At 42.2% G+C, this 24,886-nt stretch overlaps 1 protein-coding gene and 1 long non-coding RNA gene across 12 annotated transcripts in view; one reads left to right on the forward strand and one right to left on the reverse strand.

Annotated features, from left to right (window-relative positions):
• Positions 1 to 24,886, forward strand: part of STXBP5L (syntaxin binding protein 5L) — a 430,597-nt gene that overhangs the window by 16,474 nt on the left and 389,237 nt on the right. For 8 of the 9 annotated variants that reach the window (XM_048819147.2, XM_048819156.2, XM_048819179.2 and 5 more), the window contains exon 2: positions 21,932 to 22,029. In XM_048819147.2, the coding sequence (XP_048675104.2) occupies positions 21,932 to 22,029 (98 nt within the window). Of the gene's footprint in view, positions 1 to 21,931; positions 22,116 to 24,886 lie in introns of those variants that run through there. The other variant, XM_048819209.2, reaches the window with a different exon arrangement.
• LOC125621858 (uncharacterized) lies at positions 3,706 to 24,728 on the reverse strand. 3 transcript variants are annotated; one of them, XR_007352609.2, is made up of 5 exons: positions 24,531 to 24,728; positions 20,221 to 20,352; positions 19,501 to 19,626; positions 9,660 to 9,852; positions 3,706 to 8,026 (listed from the first exon to the last, which is right to left on the reverse strand). It is a non-coding gene; the product is annotated as an uncharacterized LOC125621858 (long non-coding RNA). The 3 variants fall into 3 exon arrangements; XR_007352608.2 differs by adding an exon at positions 17,984 to 18,271 and having other exon boundaries at positions 3,706 to 9,852; XR_007352607.2 differs by having other exon boundaries at positions 3,706 to 9,852.

The raw sequence follows: 24,886 nt of genomic DNA on the forward strand, positions 1-24,886 counted from the left end.
CAAAATAATTCTTAGAGCAGATCTTTTGGAAAAACATCCAATCTTGATTTTAAAAATTCAGTTATGGTGAATCCACAATGACCCTTGGTAAGTTGTTCCAATGGTTAATTACTGTCACTGTTTAAAAAATTATGCCTTATTTCCAGTCTAAGTTTGTGTATCTTAAGCTTCCAGCCATTGCATCATGTTATATCTTCCTCTGCTAGCATTGAAGAGCTGACTATTAAATATTTGTTCTCCGTATAGGTACTTGTAGACTGTGATCAAATTGCCCCTTAACCTTCACTTTCTTAAGCTAAATAAATAAGCTCTTTGATTTTATCATTATCAGGCATGTTTTTAATCCTTTAATTGTTCTTATGGCTCTTTTCTGAACCCTCTCCAATTTATCAACATCTTGAATTATGGACACCAGCAATGGACACTATTCCAGCAACGGTCACACCAGTGCCAAACGCAGAGGTAAAATAACCTCTCTACTCCTACTCGAGATTCCCTTGTTTATGCATCCAAGGATTGTTTTAGCCCTTTCAGCCACTGCGTCGCACTGGGAGCTCATGTCAGCTGATTACCCACCATGACCACCAAATCTTTTTCAGAGTCACTGCTTCTCAGGATAGAGTCCCCCATCATGTAAGTATGGCCTACATCTTTGTTCCAAGATTTATACATTTACACTGAGCCGTATTAAAACACATATTGTTTGCTTGTGCCCAGTGTATCAAGCAATCCAGATCATTATGTATCAGTGACCTGTCCTCTTTGTTAGTTACCGCTCCTTCAATTTTTGTGTCATCTGCAAACTCTATCAGTGATGATGATCTGTTTTCTTCCAAGTCATTGATAAAAATGTTAAATAGCACAGGGCAAAAAACTATTCTCTACAGGATCCTGCTAGAAACACACCCATTTGAGGATTCCCCATTTACAATTACATTTTGAGATCTATCAGTTAGCCATTTTTAATCCATTTAAAGTAGAACGTCAATTTTATCTTTCAAGTTTTTAATCAAAATGTCATTCAGTACAAAGTCAAATGCATAACAGAAGTCTAAGTACATTACATCAGCAAACTTTATGAAACAAAATTCTCTCATCAAAAAAATATCAGTTTAGTTTGACAGGATCTATTTTCCATAAACCCCTGTTGATTGGCATTAATTATATTACCGTCCTTTAATTCTTTCTTTATCAGCCACTCTGTTATCTTGCCCAGGATTGATGACAGACTGACAGGGCTGTAATTACCCAGGTTATCCTGTTTGTCCTTCCTCACTCCACACATAACTTGGTGGGGGTATGAGGACATGAAATAGTAATGGAGGGTGTGGGAGAGAGAGAGAATGAATGATTATATAGTCTTAGTTTAGGGCAGGTGAAACTAAGGGTCCAGTCCCCCTACTCCAAAGATTCTTTATTTATATGCAGTGGAAATGCTGAGGAGAGACCGAGAGAGACCTGTATCAGAATATCTCATAGTCCAGCAGTTAGAGCACTCTCCTGGGAAGGTGTGGGTGACTGCTGTTCAAATCCTTTCTCCCCCTCTGGCAGCAGGGCAGCTTGAACCTGGGTCTCCCACATCTCAGGTGAGTGCGCTAACCCCTGGGCTAAAAGTTATAAGGTGTATACCACCGCTGACCAGATTTTGAATGGGGCCCAATCTAGTAGTCATGCTTAGAAGCTGCCTACCAGATTGGCCCTATCGGTGATAGGCGCTCCTCCAGTTTGTGGAACACCTTGAGAGAGAGGCATCTGGATGCTTAGAGTGACGGAGCAGCGTGCGCCCCCAGAGGCAGAAACGTAAGCATCTAGGGAATGTCTACAGGAAAAATAAAGGCACCTACAGGGTTAGGTGGCAGCCTAACTGGGTTTTTGTGGATTGTAGTGTTGCCTAAAACCAGGACTTAGTTATCTAAGTCTGGGACTTTGGTGTCTAAGTATCTTAGTGGATCTGGGCCCCAGTGCTTTTCTCCAGTTTCACTGGCAGTAATGGGAGTATGTGGTGAAATGTTCATAGAAGAGAAACAGTTGCTCTGTGGCATACTCCTTCCTATTCCTGGCCCCTTGGAAGTTCCTCTGTAAGTACATTGGGATGGTGTTCTGTTGGTTGGGAGTAGAGGAAAGGTGGGAAAGGATGATCACTCTCCATGACCTTGTCTCCTTGAAAATCTAAGGATGTCTCCATAGAGGGTAATCCTTGCTCAGCGAAAATAATCTTTCATGGTTACCCTGCTTACACTGAAACCCAGATATGTGGTGGATGTGGCAACTTTGGTGTGGTTATTGGGAGGCTGCCCATGGTGGCACAGATTTAGATGGAGCTTAACTGCCACAGGGAAAGCCCAGGGAATAATGCAGAGGTTCAGGATCAATGGAATTTCTTTGAGCATCTTGATGCATCTGTGGATTAGGAGATCTGAGTCTCCAACTCATTCTGTATGTGTGGAAAAACCCTACCATATCTGAAAGAATAGTGTGCAGGAAATTACTGTCTGAAATTCTGAAGGCCTTATTCTTCATTCCCTTACACATAGTGTGGTCATTTGTATTTCTGCAAACTGGGGGTAAAATATGACCAATTTGAATTGGTAGTGTTCTACTCTCAGTTTGCATAGGTGAAAATGACTATTCTGAGGAAGAAGAAAAGGAGTACTTGTGGCACCTTAGAGACTAACCAATTTATTTGAGCATAAGCTTTCGTGAGCTACAGCTCACTTCATCGGATGCATACTGTGGAAAGTATAGAAGATCTTTTTATACACACAAAGCATGAAAAAATGGTGTTTACCACTACAAAAGGTTTTCTCTCCCCCCACCCCACTCTCCTGCTGGTAATAGCTTATCTAAAGTGATCACTCTCCTTACAATGTGTATGATAATCAAGGTGGGCCATTTCCAGCACAAATCCAGGGTTTAACAAGAACGTCTGAGGGGCGGGGGGTAGGAAAAAACAAGGGGAAATAGGTTACCTTGCATAATGACTTAGCCACTCCCAGTCTCTATTCAAGCCTAAGTTAATTGTATCCAATTTGCAAACGAATTCCAATTCAACAGTCTCTCGCTGGAGTCTGGTTTTGAAGTTTTTTTGTTGTAATATCGCAAATTTCATGTGTGTAATCACGTGACCAGAGAGATTGAAGTGTTCTCCGACTGGTTTATGAATGTTATAATTCTTGACATCTGATTTGTGTCCATTTATTCTTTTACGTAGAGACTGTCCACTTTGACCAATGTACATGGCAGAGGGTCATTGCTGGCACATGATGGCATATATCACATTGGTGGATGTGCAGGTGAATGAGCCTCTGATAATGTGGCTGATGTTATTAGGCCCTGTGATGGTGTCCCCTGAATAGATATGTGGGCACAGTTGGCAACGGGCTTTGTTGCAAGGATAGGTTCCTGGGTTAGTGGTTCTGTTGTGTGGTATGTGGTTGCTGGTGAGTATTTGCCACAAGTACTCCTATTTGTGCTGGAAATGGCCCACCTTGATTATCATACACATTGTAAGGAGAGTGATCACTTTAGATAAGCTATTACCAGCAGGAGAGTGGGGTGGGGGGAGAGAAAACCTTTTGTAGTGGTAAACACCATTTTTTCATGCTTTGTGTGTATAAAAAGATCTTCTATGCTTTCCACAGTATGCATCCGATGAAGTGAGCTGTAGCTCACGAAAGCTTATGCTCAAATAAATTGGTTAGTCTCTAAGGTGCCACAAGTACTCCTTTTCTTTTTGTGAATACAGACTAACACGGCTGTTACTCTGAAATCTGTATTCTGAGGAAGGACAGTGGAAAATCAGACTCCTTGAGTTTCTTGGTCTTATATGGATTTTTCTTATGTAGAGAGGATTCTTGAGTAAGGATTGTAGGATTTTTTCCTTTACTGTTGTGATTTTGTTTCTGGTTTTAGATGTTTGGGTTTTTAAAATAAATTACTTCTCTGAAAGATGTAGTTTTATATCACCACCCCTTTCAAGGCCAAAATAACATGAGGGAGTGAATTCAGAATTTATTTAATGCCTTGCAGAAGTACAGTGTATTAATAATAAAAATTTGTTGATGAGCCAAATATACTGTATGTAGACTTTTTGGAAACAGTCAAATGAAAATGACATATTAGAAAAAAAGATGAGCTTGATATGAATTTTTGTAATGTTATTTCTTTCTTGAAGTAGGATTATTACTGAATTATATCAAAAACATTTGTTTATATAATTATATGAAAGCAATGTAGCACATGTTAAGGTGCTTGTTTCCAAGGAAAAAGGGCTCTGCCTGTACATAATACAAAAAAATTAATTGTATGATACAGGCTAATTTGTTAATTCAAATGCTAATTACATACACCTGTGAATTCTTTACGTAAACATAATTGATAGTGTGTGATATTTATGAAATCAAAATGCTAAAAGTCTCAGTTTAAAGTCTAGTTTTGTCTTTCAGTCAAGGACAGAAATTTCTCACTATTCTTCAGTGTTTCGTTAAATAATCTTTTAAAATGCAGCTTTTTAATTGAATAAGAATTCAGAAGAGAAAAAAGGTTAACGTGTGGTAATACGCTGAAAAGTGGCTATGTAAATATCATGACACCTTCACCTGAACAGATCTTCTCCCAGGAAATACCAGAGTCAGATCTTCTGATTTCAGTGACTAAAATAATTTTTCACGGAATTCTACTCCTGTTAGCCTTGCAGAGTCGGAGTCAATAGAACTAAGCAAGAGTTAGCTGGTTTCTGTCTCTTTAGTGCAGTAGTGTTCAACCTGGGGGTCTGCAGACTATGTCTAAGATTTCCAAAGAGGTCCACACCTCCATTCGAAATTTTGTAGGGATCCGCAAATGAAAAAAGTTTGAAAAGCACTGCTTTAGTGCATCATCAACGGAATTGTTTACTAAATTCCTCACAGTTATACCTGTTCAAGCCCTTTGAAGGCAGGTGTCATTAACAGCTTATTTTTGCCTTGCAGAGTTTTTATTACAAGTGATGATGCATGAGAAGGAAAGAACCAAGCATGACTCTCAGATCCCAGGGCTGACAGTGACAGAAAAAATCTTTTTACCAGTAAAATGAGCACATTTGATATGGAAATCAGGGTGACATTAAGCATAGAGCCTCACAATTCCAGTTTTCAGTCACTTTTAAAAGTAGAAAAGGATTTTATTGCATTAAGAACAGTAAGCGACATGTTTTGGAAAAAGTAGAAAACATAGGCAATATTATGCTTCATTGATCTATATGGGGAGGGGACCCTCTGCGAGCCAATATCTTCCTGTCCATATAGAAGATTAGGGTTAGCTGACTTTGTGGCATTGTACCTTCCCTTCACCTAGACCCTACAAAAGTTCCTGGTCCTGGGATCTGTGAGGTGGGAGGGTCCCAGAGCTTGGCTCCAGCCTGAGCTCAGAAGTCTATACTGCAATGAAATAGCCTCACAAGCCTGAGTCGGCTGGCATGGGCCAGCCATGGGTGCCTAGTTGCAGTATAGACACACCCTGAGGGGACAGGAGGGCCAGGGGTGAAAATCATGTTGTCCCTCTTTCAACTACACAAATAATCTGCTTAGACGTTAATACAGACTGTGGCTATATTAATTCCTGAAAGGACTCTTTTTTGCAATGTGGAAACTCCATTTAAAGGAATTACAGGGGCAGCAGCCATCAGGAGGCAGCCCTTGTCAACCATACCAACAGGGAGCTTGGGGGAAAGCTTCAAAGGACCTATGCAACAACATATGGACACAGGGTCTGTATAGGCTGGCTTTGTCCTGTAGCAGATTCCTGAGATCTCTGGAGATCTGCTGGTTCAGGGTCCTTGCCCCCAAAAGACAAATGTGGAGGAAAACTCCATGAGGGAGGGATACCTTCTGAAAGCTCCTGGCACTAACATGTAGTTTTCTTCCTAGAGGCATGATTTGGCTCATGGTAATGTCCATTTCCAAAGTACTATATGTTTCTAGAGACATTCTAGATTTGCTCTTGTGTTTTTTAATCAGCTGTAGAAACTTACTGATTTGAACTGGATTTGTATTAGTTATTTTTGTAATTTTTAAAAATAAGAAATACTTTACTAAAAATGGAAGACCATAATTCATTAGAATACAGAATTAATAAGTGCCACATATAATTTTGCATGTTTATCCCCCCACCCAAATAATCAATGCTTTATTTTAATGGTACATAGATTAAAGATGAGTTATAAATTAGTTCTTATTGAGGCTTATATAAAATTCAAAACAACTCTAAATAAAGTGCATTCTGATCAGTATATTTGCATTAAGTGCCAAATAACTATTAATCTTAACAGATTTAAAAGTAGTAACCACAATTTGCTAGCTTTCTCAGGTAGAAAAACTATGGAGTTTAGAGCACACAATATTGTAAATTCACGTCGTACAACTAGAGCTGAACCATTTCTGGGAATTGTGCCGAAAGATGATAAATGCAATGGCAATCATCTTGACTCAGCAGAATGCATTTAGGATGTTACAGTTTGGTGACTGTGTTAGGTAACATAGAAATTATATGGGCATGTGATTTATACTATTTTTACTTTTAAAGAAAAACAAAAATGAAGCTAATATAAATACATAAGCATAACTTTTCTTAGGCACCGGAAGGAATTACAATAGTGACTACAAATATATTTGTTGATGAAGTCCAGTTTCATTCTTTATATGAAGCATTTGATTGAGATAGTTAAAAATAGAATCTGAAACACTTTTACAGGATATACTATACACAACTAATATGTGTCAATATTATTTATTTATGTATTTAGTAACATTAAAAAAAGGTTTATTATTATCCATGGTTTCAGTTGTCTTTGATATATACTAAAAATACAATTAAACTGTACTCATAAATCCATTACCAAAACCTTAACCCTTACATTAGTATAACCAGACAACTTGTCCCAAAGGCTCTGAAAATAAACGGGCTTTGCAGTGTGCTCTAATGCTCATTTTCATAAATATATGGATTTTAAGGCTAGAAGGGACTGTTCTGATCTAGTCTAATCTCCTTCAGAAATCAGGCCTCACTCAATAAAATTCCTGCATCAAGCCTAAAACTTATGTTTTAGCTATAATATATCTGTTAGGAAGATATCTAGTCTTGATTTAAAGACTTAAGTGAAGGAGAATCTACCACATCCCTTGGCAAGCTTGCTTTTTCAGCAAGTCTTGTGCCACAAAGAACTCTGTCTCTGCTCCCTGGCAGGGTCATGCTTGTGATCGCTCATATTGAGTATGCCAAGTGTGTACGTTACATTACAAAATGGGGGACTACTGCTTTGTCTGCTGGCTTTCTCTTGGCTTTTTCATTGCTTTTTGCCTTTCTGACAGGCAGACACATACAGCTGTCACCAATCAATTCCCAGCCCCTGTGTTCCTCTGTCCCTATCGCTTAGCTTCTGCTCAAGCCTTGCCATGATGGCCTTTGGGCAATGGCATCTGTTGTTTCAGCTATCCCTACACAAAAGGGTATTAAATGGAAGGAGCAATTTAAGCCGAAATGAAGGGTACTTAGTGCACCCATCAACTTTAACAAGATCTTTGGTTGATCTAAACATCACAGATATTGTTGGTTAAAGTCGATGGGTGCAGTTACAGAATAGCAAAAGGGACAAAATCCTAGACAGAGTTCATTCTGGTGCATTCTGTGGCAGACAGGAATAAAGGAAAAATGAGGAACGGGCAAAACCCCAAACTTTTTTTTAAAATGGCAAATGTTTCAATTTCGACAAGAAACTGAGAAGCATAAAAAACCTCAGAGCATTTCATTATCTTGTCTCGTAGGTGTTGTCTCGGGAGGAAGCCTGCTGTGTTCTCAGCATTGTCTTGTGTCTCCTTAGTCTTGGGATGGAATCCCAATATCGATTTGCTCACTCTCTCCACCTTTTGTGGGCAGTGAGTACAGAACTCAGTGGGGCAGGTCCAGGCACAAAGACCCATCAAGGAAGGAGAGCATGGTTGTGCTTGGCTCCACCACATATAGCAATGCACTGTTTTGAAGCCCCCTTTCACCTCTGCATTCAACATCAATAAAAGTAATAATAATTGATATTTATACATTTCTTACAAAGCTGGGTAAGAGCATCCTTGAAGCACAAAGGCCCTAGTTCATAAGTTCATCCCTGTTCAGCAAAGTACTTAAGCATAGGCTTATTTTTAGGTAATTGTTTAAGTCCTGTACACATCAATGGGATTTAGCATGTGCTTAAAGTTAAGCATGGGGCTTATGTGCTTTTTGAATAGGGATGGACTTAAGCATGTGCTTAAATACTTTGCTAAACTGGGTTCAAAGGGTGTAAGTGACTTATGTAAGGACACAAAGCATGTTGGTGGCACACTAGAAATAGAATCTAGCATCCTGACTCATAACGCTGGGCATCATTATCCATTTTTAACCCCCCAAAAAGAGTATTTTCTCAAATAATTACACACCTGAATAAATCAATCCTGCTTTCAAATTTGACCCCCAAAATGTTTTATCTATAAAATATTAACAGAACTCCAGGCTTCAATAAATTTTACATTATTAGACAGATTACACACAAGCGATTTTTGAGCATATACTGTGTTACTTCATGGAAACCCTTTAAAATCAATTTTAAAGTCTGTATTTTCTGGAGTTATTTATGGAAGATCAAAAATACTTTGTAAGGAAATAGCTTTACAAGCTAATATATCTTACCATAGGACAAGAGTTATTAGAAACTATCATCACTGTATAAATAATTATATCGTTGCATGCACACTAAATTCTAGTGGGATTTTGTTGCTACAGCTACAAAAGAATCTGATTACATCTCCTGTGTAGCTTAATTGAACTGAAATGACTATGTTGTGTTCTATACAGTTTTGGTAATGTTTTCAGTTTTATGCATGAAATGCTGTCAGACCCAATTAATCTTATTCCTACATAAGTCTAGATAATTTATTTGCATAAAGAATATTAATGAGCTATACATGCATATTGGTGGGGTAAAGTTTATTCCAACTCATTGCCTTTGAAAAAGGAATTCAAAATGCTGAAGAAGGATTTTGGTTAAAGTTGTATCCTCAGCTTGGTTTGTTTTGTTTAGAAGAAAACATTGTATATATTTGGTATACACTTGAAGTGATCTGAGGAGCATAGGTATTGCTCCATTCTTCTGCCTCCAGGGATCAAGATGCCAAAAAAGGAGACAGAAGCTGGGATTATGTGGTGAGAAGCCTGATCTCCTCACTGCCTTCTCTGTTGCTCTTTTTGGCTCCTTCTTTCATGGCAAGAATAAGTAGTGCCTACAATCCACAGAGCACAGGGCTGCTATTTTAGGATTCCCTTTGTGATCCCACTATCTGCTATTTAGACAATTTAATCATGTACATGATTTCTAGTTTTGTTGATATTTTCTTATTTTAGTATCCATAGTTTAGGGCTATACTGTGCCTGTTAGCCACAGCTAGGGTGACCAGACAGCAAGTGTGAAAAATCGGGACAGGGGGTGAGGGGTAATAGGTAATAAGAAAAAGACCCAAAAATCAGGACTGTCCCTATAAAATCGGGACATCTGGTCACCCTAGGCATAGCCCAAAGTATGGGGTAGAGTGCAACACCAGCCCACGTGCTTCTGCCTCTCTAAGTTAACATGCTCTTGTACTACTTCCCCTTCTTACCTCCGCTGACAAGAGTTCTTAGGAAAATCAGACAGGATTCCGGATTCCATGTTACTGGTTTTCATATGTCCTCATTAGTTTGGTTGGTTAGATCTCTGACTCTGCTAGTGAAACCTCCAGTTCAACTTCCAGTTCTTCCAGATGTATCATTAGATTGAGATCAGGTTCTTCAAGATCCAGTGGATCTTATGGCCTGGAAGCATGATGCAAAGAAGACTTTTAGGGCCAGATGGTCAGCCCTGGTATAGCCCCTTTGTTCCTCTGGAGCTTCACCAGCTTTTGGGGAATTCCTGAAATATAGGGGAACATGATCAATTGTACACCACACTTCACATAGTCCCTGGCATAGGGGGCATGTTGAAGTCTGGTCAGGGAGAAGGTGGGCTGAAACGTAGCTGCATTCCAGCAATCCCTGGTTGATAGACTGGCTTGTTGGTGGCTGTTAAAGCCAGGCACAACCTCCAGTAGTCCCAAGGCTGTTCCAAATTGTGCCATGCCTTGAGCCATAATGCTGTTTTTGTCCCCTTATCTTCAATTGTGTTGAGTGGAACTTGGCTGCATCCGTGGACTGAGCCTTTTTTGTTACTGGGAATCTCAAGAAATTCTGCTAGTGTCAGAAGCCTTCAAAAATAAATGTCTGTGCTACAAAGTGGAAGAGGTTTGCATTATGGGTCTTTCTTTAGTACAGTGCTCCACTGGTATTTATGTCCCTCAATTTAGCACCCATATAATCCAGATTTTCTTTGAGCTGTCTCAAAATCCACTAAGCAGCCTGTCATATGCTTAAGTATATTGAACTCTATTCTTCCTTCATGCTACTTTTTACATCTTCCTGCCTGTTTGCTGCTAATCATCTTCATTTGAACCATTATATTGTACAATGAGCATTCTCCTTTTTATAGATTGTATTCTAAGTGATTATACGACCATCATGGAGACTTAGGGCTTGTCTTCACTATCGCGATAAATTGACCAAGTTACACTACTCCAGCTACGTGAATAATGTAGCTGGAGTTGATGTAACTTAGGTCGACTTACCCCAGTGTCTTCACTGCACTGCTTCGATGGGAGATGCTCTCCAGCTGACTTACTTTACTGGGGAGCTGGAGTACCATAGTTGACTGGAGAGTGCTTTGCCGTTGATTTAGCAGATCTTCAGTAGACCTGCTAAATCGACATCACAAACCTGATGGTTGAACATCCCTACTGTATTCTATGAGGATAATATGGTTCTGTGCCCACATCCTAAATTTTTTATGAAGATGGTATCTGAATTTCATCTAAACCAGTAAGTTAAGTTCCCAGTAGTTACCCTGGACCTCGTTTGTTGAGGAGAGTCAGATTACATACAAGTAGTCTAAAAGATAAGACCTCTTAGTTATTAGCTAGATAGGACTCAATCCATACACAAGTCTCCTATATAGAATCGTAGACACGTAGGTTGGAAGGGACCTTGAGAAATCATCAAGTCCAGCCACCTTAACTGAGGCAGGACAAAGTAAATCTAGACCATCTCTGACAGGGGTTTATCTAACCTGTTCTTAAAAGCCTACATTGACAGAGGTTTCACAAGCTTCCTTGGAAGCCTGTTCTAGTGCTTCACTATTGTTATAAAGTTTTCCTAATATCTAACCTAAATCTCTCTTGTTGCAGATTAAGTCCATTATTTCTTGGCCTACCTTTAGTGGACATGGAAAACAGTTGACCACCATATTCTTGATAACAGCCCTTAAATTATTTGAAGACTGTTATCAGGCCCCCTCAGACTTCTCTTCTCAAGACTAAACATGCCCAGTTTTTTTTAACCTTTCCTCATATGTGAGGTTTTCTAATCCTTTGATCATTTTTGTTGGTCTTCTCTGGACTCTCTAACTTGTCCACATCTTTCCTAAAGTGTGGTGCCCAGAACTGGACACAGAGCTCCAGCTGAGGCCTCACCACTACTGAGTAGAGTAGAATAATTACCTCCTATGTCTTACGTACGACATTCCTATTAATACACCACCCCCCCGAATGATATTAGCCTCTTTCTCAACTGTATCGTATTGCTGGCTCATAATCAATTTGTGATCCACTGTAACCTCAGATCCTTTTCAGAGGTACTACTGCCTAGTCAGATATTCCCCATTTTGTATTTGGGCATTTGATTTTTTTCTTAAGTGTAGTACTTTGCACTTGTCTATATTGAATTTCATCTTGTTGATTTCAGACCAGTTCTTCAATTTGTCAAGGTCATCTTGAATTCTAATCCTTATCCTCCAAAGTGCTAGCAATCCTTCCCAGCTTGGTTTTGCCCACAGATTTGATAAGGATACTCTCCAATCTATTATCCAAGTAATTAATGAAAATATTGAATAGTCCCGGACCCAGGACAAACCCCTGCAGGATCTCACTAGATACATCCTTCCAGTTTGGCTGTGAAGCATTGATAACTACTCTTTGATTACAATCTTTCAACCAGATTTGCACCCATTTTATAGTAATTTTATCTAGAACACATTTCTCTAGTTTGCTTATGAGACTATCATGTGGGACTGCATCAAAAGCTTTACCAGAAACCAAGATCTGTCACACCTACAGCTCCCCTCACCATTTACTGGGCCAGTAATTTTGTCAAAGAAGGAAATTAGGTTGGTTTGGCATAATTCATGGATTCCAAGGGCCGAAGGGACCATTATGATCATCTAGCTTGACCACCTGTATAATACAGGCCATAGAACTTCCCCAAAATAATTCATAGACCATATCTTTTAGAAAAAATCCAATCCTGCATCTGAAGAAGTGGGTTTTTTACCCAGGAAAGCTTATGCCCAAATAAATCTGTTAGCCTTTAAGGTGCCACCGGACTCCTCATTGTAATCCTGGTTTAAAAATGGTCAGTAATAAAGACTTCACCATTATCCTTGGTAAATTGTTCCAATGATTAATTCGTCTCACAGTTAAAAATGTATACGTTATTTCCTGCCTGAATTTGTCTATCTTCAACTTTCAGCCTTTATATCTTGTTATACGTTTGTCTGCTAGATTGAAGAGCTCTTTAATAAATATTTGTTCCCCATGCAGGTACTTATAACTTGTAGTCAAGTCACCTCTTAACCTTCTGTTTGTTACACTAAATAGATTGAGCTCCTTGAGTCTATCACTATAAGGGTATGTCTACACCATGAAATTAGGTCAATTTTATAGAATTTGATTTTTAGAAATTGATTGTATACAGTCAATTGTGTATGTCCCCACTAAGCGCCTTAAGTCAGCCTAGTGTGTCCTCAATACCATGGCTAGCATCTACTTACGGAGCAGTGCACTGTGGGTAGCTATCCCATAGTTCCTGCAGTCTCCGCTGCCCATTGGAATTCTGAGTTAAACTCCCAATGCCTGATGAGGCAAAAACATTGTCAAGGGTGGTTTTGGGTACATGTCGTCAGATGGCCCTTCCTCCTCCATGAAAGCAATGGCAGACAATTGTTTTGTGCCTTTTTTCCTGGGTTACTCGTGCGGACGCCATACCACGGCAAGCATGGAGCCCGCTCAGCTCACTGTCACCGCTGCTGTTGTGAGCATTGTAAACGGTTTGCGCATTATCCTGGAGTATGTGCAGAACTGGGCTAAGCACACCAGCATGAGAGTGATTGTGATGAGGACATGGACACAGACGTTCCTGAAAGCACGGGCTGTGGCAATTGGGACATCATGGCGGCAGTGGGGCTGGTTGATACAGTGGAACACCGATTCTGGGCCCGGCAAACAAGCACAGACTGGTGGGACCGCATAGTGTTGCAGGTATGGGATGATTCACAGCAGCTGCGAAACTTTCACATGCGTAAGGCCACTTTCCTTGAACTTTGTGAGTTGCTTTCCCCCACCCTGACGTGCAGGAATACCAAGATGAGAGCTGCCCTGACAGCTGAGAAGCGAGTGGCGATAGCCCTGTGGAAGCTTGCAACGCCTGACTGCTACCGGTCAGTCAGGAATCAATTTGGAGTGGGCAGGTCTACTGCGGGGACTCCTGTGATCCAAGTAGCCAGTGCAATCACTGACGTTCTGCCAGCAAGGGTAGTGACTCTGGGAAACGTGCAGGTCATACTGGATGGCTTTGCTGCAATGGGGTTCCCTAACTATGGTGGGGCGATAGATGGAATGCATATCCCTATCTTTGCACCGGACCACCTTGCCAACCAGTATGTAAACCACAAGGGGTACTTCTCAATGGTGCTGCAAGCACTAGTGGATCACAAAGGACATTTCACCGACATCAGCGTGGGATGGCTGGGAAAGGTGCATGACGCTCACATCTTTAGGAACTCCGAACTGTTCGAGCAGTTGCAAGAAGGGACTTACTTCCCAGACCAGAAAATTACTGTTGGGGATGTTGAAATCCCAGTAGTTACCCTTGGGGACCCAGCCTACCCCTTGCTCCCATGGCTCATGAAGCTGTACACAGGCAGCCTGGACAGTAGTCAGGAGCTGTTCAACTATAGGCTGAGCAAGTGCAGAATGGTGGTAGAATGTGCCTTTGGACATTTAAAAGCTTGCTGGTGCTGTTTGCTGACTAGGTTAGACCTCAGCGCAACCAACATTCCCATTGTTATTGCTGCTTGCTGTGCGCGCCACAATATCTGTGTGAGTAAGGGGGAGACGTTTATGGTAGGGTGGGAGGTTGAGGCAAATCGCCTGGTGGCCGATTTTGAGCAGCCAGTCACCAGGGTGATTTAGAAGAGCACAGCTAGGCGCGCTGCGCATCAGAGAAGCTTTGAAAACCAGTTTCATGACTGGCCAGGCTACGGTGTGACAGTTGTGTGTGTTTCTCCTTGCTGTAAACCCGCCCCCTTTGTTGATTTTAATTCCCTGTAAGCCAACCACCCTCCCCCCTTCGATCGCAGCTGGCAAAGGAAATAAAGTAACTATATTGTTTTGAAACCATGCATTCTTTCTTTATTAATTAGAAAAAAAAGTGAGATAACTGACAAGGTAGCCCGGGTTGGGTGGGGTGCAGGAGGGGGGAAGGACAAGGCCACATGCTTATTGTAGCCACACTACAAATCAAAACTGTTTGAATGACAGCCTTCTGTTGCTTAGGCCATCCTCTGGAGTGGAGTGGCTGGGTGCCTGGCGCCAGCACCTCCCCCTCCCCCCCCCCCCCCGCGTTCTTGGGTGTCTGGGTGAGGAGGATATGGAACTTGGGGAGGAGGGCAGGCGGTTATACAATGGATGCAGCGGGGGGCTGTGCTCTTGTTGGCTTTCCTGCAGCTCCAATAGACGCTTCATCATGTCTGTTTGCTCCCCCATTAGCCTCAGCATCGCCTCCTGCCTCTGCTCTTTGCGCTCACTTAATGCTTTCCTGGCCTCTACCACTGAATGCCTCCATGCATTAAGCCGTTCCCTATCAGTGCGGGAGGACTGCATGAGCTCGGGAAACATGTCATCGCGAGTGCGGTTTTTTTTGCCTTCTAATCTGCGATAACCTCAGGTACGGACATGATGGGGGGAGCATAGAAACATTTGCATCAGGGGGAGATAAAAAGGGAGAGTAAAATTTAGATGATACATTTCCGAGAACAAAAGGGAGACTCTTTCACAGTGAATCAAGCAATTCACAGCAGACAGCACATGTGCTTTAGGTACAAGGTCGCATTTTGCTTTTTATATTGAGCTGGTATGGTGACACATCACAGACAGCTGGGCAACAGAATTCAGTTTCCAGGCAGCCATAGTAAGCCTGTTGGTATGCAGGGTTGGCTTCTTACCCCTTCATAACATGTGGGAATGGTTTCAAAGTGCAGCGCCATTCTTTCCCATAGCAAGCAATGCCGAGTGGGTTTCACATTTAAAAGGAGGGGCTGCGGTTTTCGGGTGGATGTGCAGCACACACCTCCCCCCCGTGCCGCCACATGGCTATTCTCTGGGATTATCTCTTCACCACTTCCCCCGCAGTGTGGCTATTCTCCGGGATGATCCCTTTTAGCCAAGCGCAAACAACCCAGCATGAACGGGGTCCTTTTACTGTTCCCTTACAAAAATCCCCCTAGTTCAACCAGGTGACCATGAATGATATCACTCTCCTGAGGCTAACACAGAAAGATAAAGACCGAATGTTGCTTGAATGTGACCAATACCGAGGACCATGCGCTGCCATGCTTTGTGCAGCAATGATTTCATACTACTTCCTACTGGCTTGGCGTGGTAAAGTGTCCTACCGTGGAGGACGAAATAAGGCAGCCCTCTCCAGAAAGCTTCTGCAAAGGCTTTCAGAGTACCTCCAGGAGAGCTTCATGGAGATGTTCCTGGAGGATTCCCGCTCCATCCCCAGACACGTTAACAGACTTTCCCAGTAGCTGTACTGGCCGCGAATTCATCCCAATTATTTAGGGCAAATCAAACATTAAACACTATTACTTTTAAACCCTGTACTGTAGTTACAAATGTGCAGAGCTGCCTTCTCCAGCTTCAGGGTCGGGGATCCCGCCTTGGGAGGGTATTGGCTCCAGGGTGATGAAAAGGTCCTGGCTGCTGAGGAGAACGGATTCACCGCTTGCCTGCTGCGCATTCTCCAACAACTCCTCCTCCTCCTCCTCATCCACAAAATCCTCCTCCCTGTTGCGTGAGACTCCCCCCTTGCAGGTGTCCATGGACAGTGGTGGGATAGTGGTAGGGTCCCCCCCCGAATGCCATGCAGCTGATCATAGAAGTGGCACGTATGGGGCTCTGACCTGGAGCGACCATTTGCCTCCTTTGTCTTTTGGTAGGCTTGCCTGAGCTCCTTAACTTTCATGCGGCACTGCTGAGTGTCCCTGTTGTAGCCTCTCTCCACCATGCCCTGTGTGATTTTGGCATATATATTAACATTTCTTCTTTTTGACCGGAGTTTGGCCTGCACAGATTCTTCTCCCCACACAGCAGTGAGATCCAGTATCTCTCTTTTGGTCCATGGTGGAGCTCATTTGCAATTCTGGGGGAACTGCATGGTCACCTGTGCTGCTGAGCTTGTCAAGCTGACGAAACAGGAAATGAAATTCAAAGTTTCCTGGGGCTTTTCCTGTGTATTTGGCTAGTGCATTGGAGTTCAAAGTGCTGTCCAGAGCAGTCACATTGGAGCACTCTGGGATAACTCCCAGAGGCCATTACCGTCGAATTGCGTGTGCACTACCCCAAATTTGACCCAGCAAGGTCAATTTTAGCGCTACTCTCCTCGCCAGGGAGGAGTACAGAAGTCAATTTTAAGAGCCTTTTAGGTCGATGGAAAGGGGTTAGTTGTGTAGACGCATTCATTTTAAAATCGACCTAACGCAGCTAAATTCGACTTAACCCCATAGTGTTAAGGATTGTTTAGCCTGCATAGGGATTGTTTAGCCTGCAGAAGAGAAGAATGAGGGGGGATTTGATAGCTGCTTTCAACTACCTGAAAGGGGGTTCCAAAGAGGATGGCTCTAGACTGTTCTCAATGGTATCAGATGACAGAACGAGGAGTAATGGTCTCAAGCTGCAGTGGGGGAGGTTTAGATTGGATATTAGGAAAAACTTTTTCACTAAGAGGGTGGTGAAACACTGGAATGCGTTACCTAGGGAGGTGGTAGAATCTCCTTCCTAAGAGGTTTTTAAGGTCAGGCTTGACAAAGCTCTGGCTGGGATGATTTAACTGGGAATTGGTCCTGCTTCGAGCAGGGGGTTGGACTAGATGACCTTCTGGGGTCCCTTCCAACCCTTATATTCTATGATTCTATGATTCTATGAGTGTAGACCAGGGCTAAGGCACGTTTTCTAATTCGTTAGTCATTCTTGTGGCTCTTCTCTGAACCCTCTCCAATTTATCGACATCCTTCTTGAATTATGGGCACCGGAAGTGGACACAGTATTCTAGCAGCAGTCACACCACTGCAAAATACAGAGGTAAAATTAACCTCTCTACTCCTACTTGAGATTCCTCTGTTTATGCATCCCAGGATTGCACTGGGAGATTGGGAGCTCATGTTCAGTTGATTATCCAACATTACCCCTAAATCTTTTTCAGAGTCACCGATTCCCAGGATAGTCTCTCATCCTGTAAGTATGGCCTACATTCTTTGTTCCTGTATTATACATTTACGTTTAGCTAAATTAAAACTCTGAATTTTTATTCTCACCTCCATCTATTTCTCTGGTGGTGGATGTGGTGAATGAGTGGGGGAAACAACATTGCACCAAGCTGACCCCATATGACAAAGACGAGAAGGGCGTGGACCTTGTCAGGTAGAAATCTTACTCATCTGCAGTCTTACAGTTTTTTATCACAAATTACCAGGCAGTCATGGCAAAATATAATTACATAAACTACACAAAATTTACTGCACCTTCCACTGGAAAAGAGTAAGCATTTTCAGGCCATCATTGCTAAGGGGCAGTTACTGGTCAGGACATCCCTTCAGGTGTCCTTAGATGTAGCAGACATCATTCTACAGCAGTAGTTATGTGCACGGCATTCTGGATCCAACTGTCCCGCTTTCCTGGAGAGGTCCAGAGAACTGCACAGGACCTCCCTTTTTGATGGTTTGAAGTTGTTTTCTGATGAGAACATGGATGAGTTCCTGTGCTCTTTGAAAGACTCCAAAGCCACTTTACAATCTCTGGGAATTTATACCCTTACAAACAAAAGAAAATTTGATAGGTCACAAAGCACCCAGTGTTCCCTTCCAACCCAATTCTCTGGTTTGCAAAGACTCCCCGTTTTGCAAAATCCATAGGTTCCAGAGGAAGAGAATCACTCATCCATCAGGCCTGAATATTCAACGAGCATCCTTACTGAAACACTAGTTTTGATGGGTTGGTTGATGGTTTGCAACCTCTCCAGTCTTTAGTTCACCACTTGCAACAATTTGCCACCTCTCCACATTTGGAGACAGACTTTCTGATTTTTGTTATGCCTGGGAGTGGATTACTACAGACAGTGGGTCTTGGAGATTGTAACATTGAGCTACATCCACTTTACCTCCCTCCCTCCCTCCTTTCCACCCTTCTTCTCCATCCCTCTTCAGGGACCCCCATGGGTGGCAGGTGGAGCCCCCCTTTGGGGAGGCTAGCCATGGCTGCATCCCTTCTGTTCCCTCCTCCGTGGCCGGAGCCCTGAGACCCCCCTCACTGCCCCCCTGCGGCCAGAGGAGCCCCGAGCTGGCCAGAGCCCTGAGACCCCCCTGCTAGCCCCCCGCGACTGGTGTACTTCAAGAAACTGCTATCTGTGGGAATTTGCTACATCAGATAGCAGTTTTTTACAATCCCTTACATATGAGTAACTGCTACAGGTAGCAAATTCCCACAGGTAGCAGTTTCTCACACCACAGGCAGACTAAATAAAAACTTCCCCTCAAAACCCTGCAACCAGGGCGTCTGTTGGCTGCAGCAGCACCAAGGGAGGCTGAGCCACCACTGGCCTATTATACCCGCCACCCATGGAGACCCCTCTCACTAGCACTTCCTGAGACGGGCAATAAACTCCCTTCTTTGTTTAGGAATGATAGAGGCTGTCTCTACTCAACATGGAGGGAAAGGGCTTCTAATCAAGATACTTTCTCATGCCAAAGAAAAATGGAAGGTGGAGACTGATTTTAGTTTTAAGACTACTAAACCAATTTTGTAAAGTCTCAGAAGTTCATGATCATGACTCTGGCAGCTATAATTTCTTCACTAAATTCAAGGGATTGTTTTTTGGCCCTTGACCTACAATATGCATATTGCCATACAGTGATACATCCATCTCACAGAAAACAAAACAAAAATTTGTTACGGACCAGGATCATTTCAATACTGAGTTTTCCCCTTTGGACTCACCACAGCTCCAAGAGTGTTTTCAAAGATTCTAACGGTGGCTGCTTACCTTCATTGAGAGACGATTTTAGTATTCCTGTGCCTCAACGATTGGCTGTTCATGGGTCAGTCTTTTGAAAGAATGCTGTCAGCCACACAGATGGTTTTTTCTCTGTTCCTGGAATTGAGTCTTCCACTTAATGTAAAAAAAAAAAATCATGTTGATCTCTACAGAAAATGCAGTTTGTGACCGGGGTTCCAGTGGGGGCCAGCTGTGGTCACTCAATTAGGGTGAACTGCAAAGAATGGGGCAGACAATTCCCATAAAGCTGGTGGATATTCCATATTTAGATTTACCAAGACAGCATAAAACAGCTTCTTTATTACCTCACTGGTGACTCAGAAGTCCAAACAACACAGTTCCCTTAAAGTGATCCAGCCTCAGGACTCCATCTACCTAAGTCAAATATGATGATTCCTTAAAATCTTATTTCATCATATAAAAGAAAACGTTCCACCAATCGCAAAGGATCGGATGCATTACCTCCCAGATTATTGAATATTCCAGATCTTACCCAAATACAGCTACAGCCAATTCTTATTAACTAAACTAAAATTTATTAAAAAACAAGAGAGAGAGAGAAAGACCAGTACACATACAGACATGAGTTCAATTCATTGACGTTTAGATTCATAGCAGAGATGGTGAGCTTTATAGTTGCAAAGAGTTCCTTTAGAATTCAGTTAATAAATTATAGTCCAATGCCCAAATATCGCATTCAGGGCTTACCAGCCTAACTGGGACCTCAGTCTTGTGACTCAAACTTCCCCTGGTGAAGCTTAAGGAAATCTGAGATGACAGAATCAGGACCCAAGGATTTTTTATTCAATTTCATGTCCTCTTCGACAAGTTGGGGTTCCTCTGGGAACAAAAAGGTAATTAGGATGACTGTGAAGGAGGTCCATCACTGGTACTTAGCTACAGAATTAACATAAGGCAATTTCCTTGTTCCTCCACCATTCACAGTACGTTTCAAAGAGATGAATACCAATATATCCCGTGTTTACGATTCATTTAAATGCTAGGATGTTATTTTGATTTCTGAACTATTACATTGTCGACCCTACTCATACATATGTAAATACACAAACATCCCTCCACATGTCTTTTGAGGGTTATTTATGAATGAAAAGTCTGACTCTTTTTACACCATAAAAACACTGGGAATAAAAAGAAAATGCTAAAAATATGGACACAAACGCAGAACAGGTTTTATAAAATCCTTGACCTTCCAGGCCTCCAGATCCAAGGGAAGCTCTAGCCAGGAAAACCCTACAAGAAAATGTTATTGGTACTGGAATGGCTGGAAATGCAAAATATATTTTCTTCTTCAGAAGAGAACTTTTAATTATTAACAACAAAAATAAGCCATGTAGAGAGTGCAGAATCATGCTTTCTTCTCACGGTGAAGGAAATGAATTCACAAGAACACAGAAATCCCGGTTATCAAGAAATTCTGTGAAATAGGCAATTGGGGGTGGGGGGGGGGGGAGGACAACCAAAGAACAGAGACAGTAGAGAATATTGCCCCAATTCAAAACCTTGGTGGTCCTTGAAAGTTTGATGACAGTTGAGGATTTGTATTGCACAATATTCCAACTCAGGCTGGGATGCTGAAAACCAAGCAGTTTATTTTGAAGTAATGCTGCCATATACGTTCTTGTGCAGTAATTCTTAACATTTCCCCTACAGGACTATTTTTTCCATGCTGTAATCTAGCTGGCGCATTTCTCCCACTTGGCAACATCAGAAAGGCAGATTCCTCACCTCCTCCTAAAACATGTTCACAATCTCCAGTTTAAGGACTATGTTGCTATTGTTTCAGTGTGTCTGCAGATTCAGGCATGCATTACTGCATCAGTTTATGCTCAGTTCACTTTTTCAAGTTCATCTCTGCAACTATTAGGACTAGAAACATAATATATTTTAATTAAAGGATAAGAAAAGGAGGATGATTGTGTCCCTCCAGACAACTGAAGTAGACCCCTACTTTGAGAACTCCTGTTCTAATTCCATTTTCTTTTTGTTGCTCCTGTTTGTGGCAGTGTTCTGAGGCACCATTTCATGTAATGTCATCAGTTGGTATCTAGGGCTCTCTTTGATAGTGTGAAAGAATATCTATAAAGCAAATGAACAACGTGTATCAGTTGTTTTCATTCATACATATTTTTTGTCATTTCCTTTGTTACTATAAATATGTATAAAATCCAATGATATTACTGGGTAAAATACATAATTTAAAATAGCTTTGATGGAAAATAAACTATATGGTTGAAAATAGCATATCTTTCAAAATAGTTTTTTTGATAAAATTTATTATGAACAATACAGTTTTGAACAATTTGTAGATTCTACTTATATGCAGTTGATATGCAATATGTATAGTGAATTTAGTGCTACAGGCCCTATACTTTAATTGTGTTTGTTTGCTCTGTTTCAGACGGTTCGCCATGGTTTTCCTTATTTGCCTACTGCCTTAGCTTTTGACCCAGTTCAGAAAATTCTGGCTGTGGGGACAAGAACAGGAGCCATACGAATGTATCCTTTCTTATTCAAAGTCTTTACAGTTTCTGTACTTTCAAAACTGTCGTGACATGAATCAGCTTCATTCCACAAACACTCAGGTAAGATACATTTTATAATGTTTTACTTTACTGTTTGGACTGGAAAAATTATCTGAAAAAAGTTGTTTTTTTTGGTTGTTCTGGAATTAATATTGGCTTATGAATGTGACTAAGGATGACATTTCACGCATGAATTACTGGCTTAGGAATAACACTGGCTAATACATAGTTAATTTTTATGCTCAGTATGTGAAAGTGGAAGGATTAAAAACAAGTATATTAGGTTCCAAACAAGGATACATGTGGAGGAAATTCTTTTAGATATTTTCATTCTTCATGAGTTTCTTCAAAAGTGAATATCCATTTATAAAATTGGGCATTGTTACAATAATATTTTGCCTTGAAGTTTTGGTGTTTATAATTTAATACGCATAACTCCTCAACTCTCAGTTGTTAGCCTAGGATACTTTTGGAATTCATTTTTACAAAAGATTAGGATGACCATGAGCCTCACTGGGAGGGAAAGAGAGAGAACTGGATATCTTTTTTTTAATATAAATTTAATTTTGCAAAATGTTCAGATATCATATTGATGAGTGTGGTAGAAATGTTGCGCTACCGATAGATAAAATGAGTCAACCTGTCAACAGAGGGAAAAATTCAATACAAAAGAAATGAAAATTCAGACATGGTCTGATTTTTGAGAATCTAAAAAGTACATTTCAAAGTTCTGAATTACAGGATGTTCCTCTGAACACGTTTCTCAATTTCTCAAGGCCCAAACAGTTCCGCCAAACTGGGATACATGTCAATAAAGGAAAAACAAGAAAAACAGTGCAGGAGGGTTAAAATGTTATAGGTTTGTTGTATTTAACGAAAGGAATTTTTTTTTTTTGTAACCTCAGTTTACAGGTTCAGCACTTCTGCTGTAAATAATTGGCAATAAGTGAGAACATGAGTGCCCTGGTTCTATGAACACTAACACATAAGCTTAACTACAATCCAAGAGGATTTCAATTTTAAGCTTCTCAATACTTATTACATTATATACCCCTATAAATCCCAGGTTTAAAACGGAAAGGTATTTTATGAAGTATGGTCAATTTATTCTATACAGATTCTTCTACTCTCCTCTTCACCATAGTGCCTATGAGTCTAGTGACAGCAGAGGCAAGGTGCAAAAAAAGTGAAAACTATTTGTTTGGAAACTCAGCCAGTGCCTCACATAACACATTTAGCAAGTAGGGCTTTGATTCCTCACATATTAGAGTGCTCTTGTGCTCAATACATTTTATCCTCAAAGGCCTTGATGTTTTTCCAGTATAAGCCTTCCACAAGGACACTAAACCAGTTATACCACAAAGTCTGTGCTGTTGGTGATTCTGCTCTTGCTATAACATTATTTACCTCAATGAAGTAGATAGAATATATCCCATTGAACACATACGTTTCTGGCATGGAAAATCTCTGCATGTTCTGTACTTCTGACAGACCACAGCTCAAATTGTATTCTGCTATGGAAATACCTAGGGAAGGGGACTAAAGCTTTACCTCTGTTGAAGTGGGCTGTAGCCCACAAAAGCTTATGCTCTAATAAATTTGTTAGTCTCTAAGGTGTCACAAGTACTCCTGTTCTTTTTACCTCTGGGAGTTTCATTCACACAGTCACCTCAGAGCCCTGATTCCTTTGCCCTCCTCTTCCCCTGACCCCAGCAGCCAGGCTCTTTTAGGAGCTGTGCTGCTATTGGCCAGGCACCCTATGGCTACATAAAATTCCTGCTCTAAGGAAAGTGCAGGTGCAGAGTCCAGATTAATGCTTCTTTCAAGCAGCGGTGTAGCTAGGAGTGGAAATTTGGGTGGGCGGGCAATGACAGACTGCTAGCTCAGCTTCTCCCCCAACACCATGCCCTTGTCCTAGCCCTGGTGCCCCCAGATATGGCTTCATCTGTCGAGCTGATAATGCACATGGAGCGAGGACCCCGCCCTCATGCTCCAGTGTGGGTAGCTGCTGGGCTAAAAAAAGTTCCCCCCCTTTTGGGCTGAAATTCCCCACATTCCTTAAGGCAGAGAGGGGAGATAATAGGCACTGACCCCCCCCCCCCCTTCAGTTGAGCAGAGTCCTCAGGCTACATCTTCCCCCCAACCCCCGCCACAGGGTACCCAGCCAGGGAAAGGGTTCCCTGAGCCTCGCCATCTTGGAAGAGAGAAAGTTTATCCAGAGAGGGGAGGGAAAACTGGGGTGGGGGGGCTGGACAGGGGAGGGCAAAGGCCAAGGGCCAGAGTAGGGGGGAAGGGGCAGGACCCAGGGGGGTGCGAGACATGGGTGAGGCAGCAGAACTGGGGGGCATAGCGGAGCCTGGGACTGGGGTGAAGAGGGATTGGGGGGGGTGCAGGAGGGATCCGGGACCCTGGGGAGGGGGGGGCAGGAGGGATCGGGGGGCCTGTCTCTCCCCACCCCCTCCAGCTGGCCCTTACCGCTCAGCAGGCACCAGAAGATGAGGCTGCCCCATGTGCACAAGCTAGAGTTCTGCCCGCCTCTCTCAACTCTGGCTCTGACTCCGTCTGCCCAGCCAGTCGTGTCCCTCTGTCCTGCCGGCACTGCTGTGTCTGTGAAACCTGCACTTACACACTGCTGCCCCGGTCTCTAGTCATGTGCCTAGTTGCCTAGACTGGCTTCTCTCCGGCCCCAGCGCTGGCCCCACCCAGACCTGCCTGCACAAGGCACCTCCCCACACACACTTGGGACGACTCCCTCCCTCCCTCCCAACCTGTGTATTCGGATGGCTCCAGCCCTGCCCACACTCCATCCTGAATTTCAGGTGCCTGAGTGT

Source organism: Caretta caretta, chromosome 1, assembly GCF_965140235.1.
Source record: "Caretta caretta isolate rCarCar2 chromosome 1, rCarCar1.hap1, whole genome shotgun sequence".
NCBI lineage: Eukaryota > Metazoa > Chordata > Testudines > Cheloniidae > Caretta > Caretta caretta.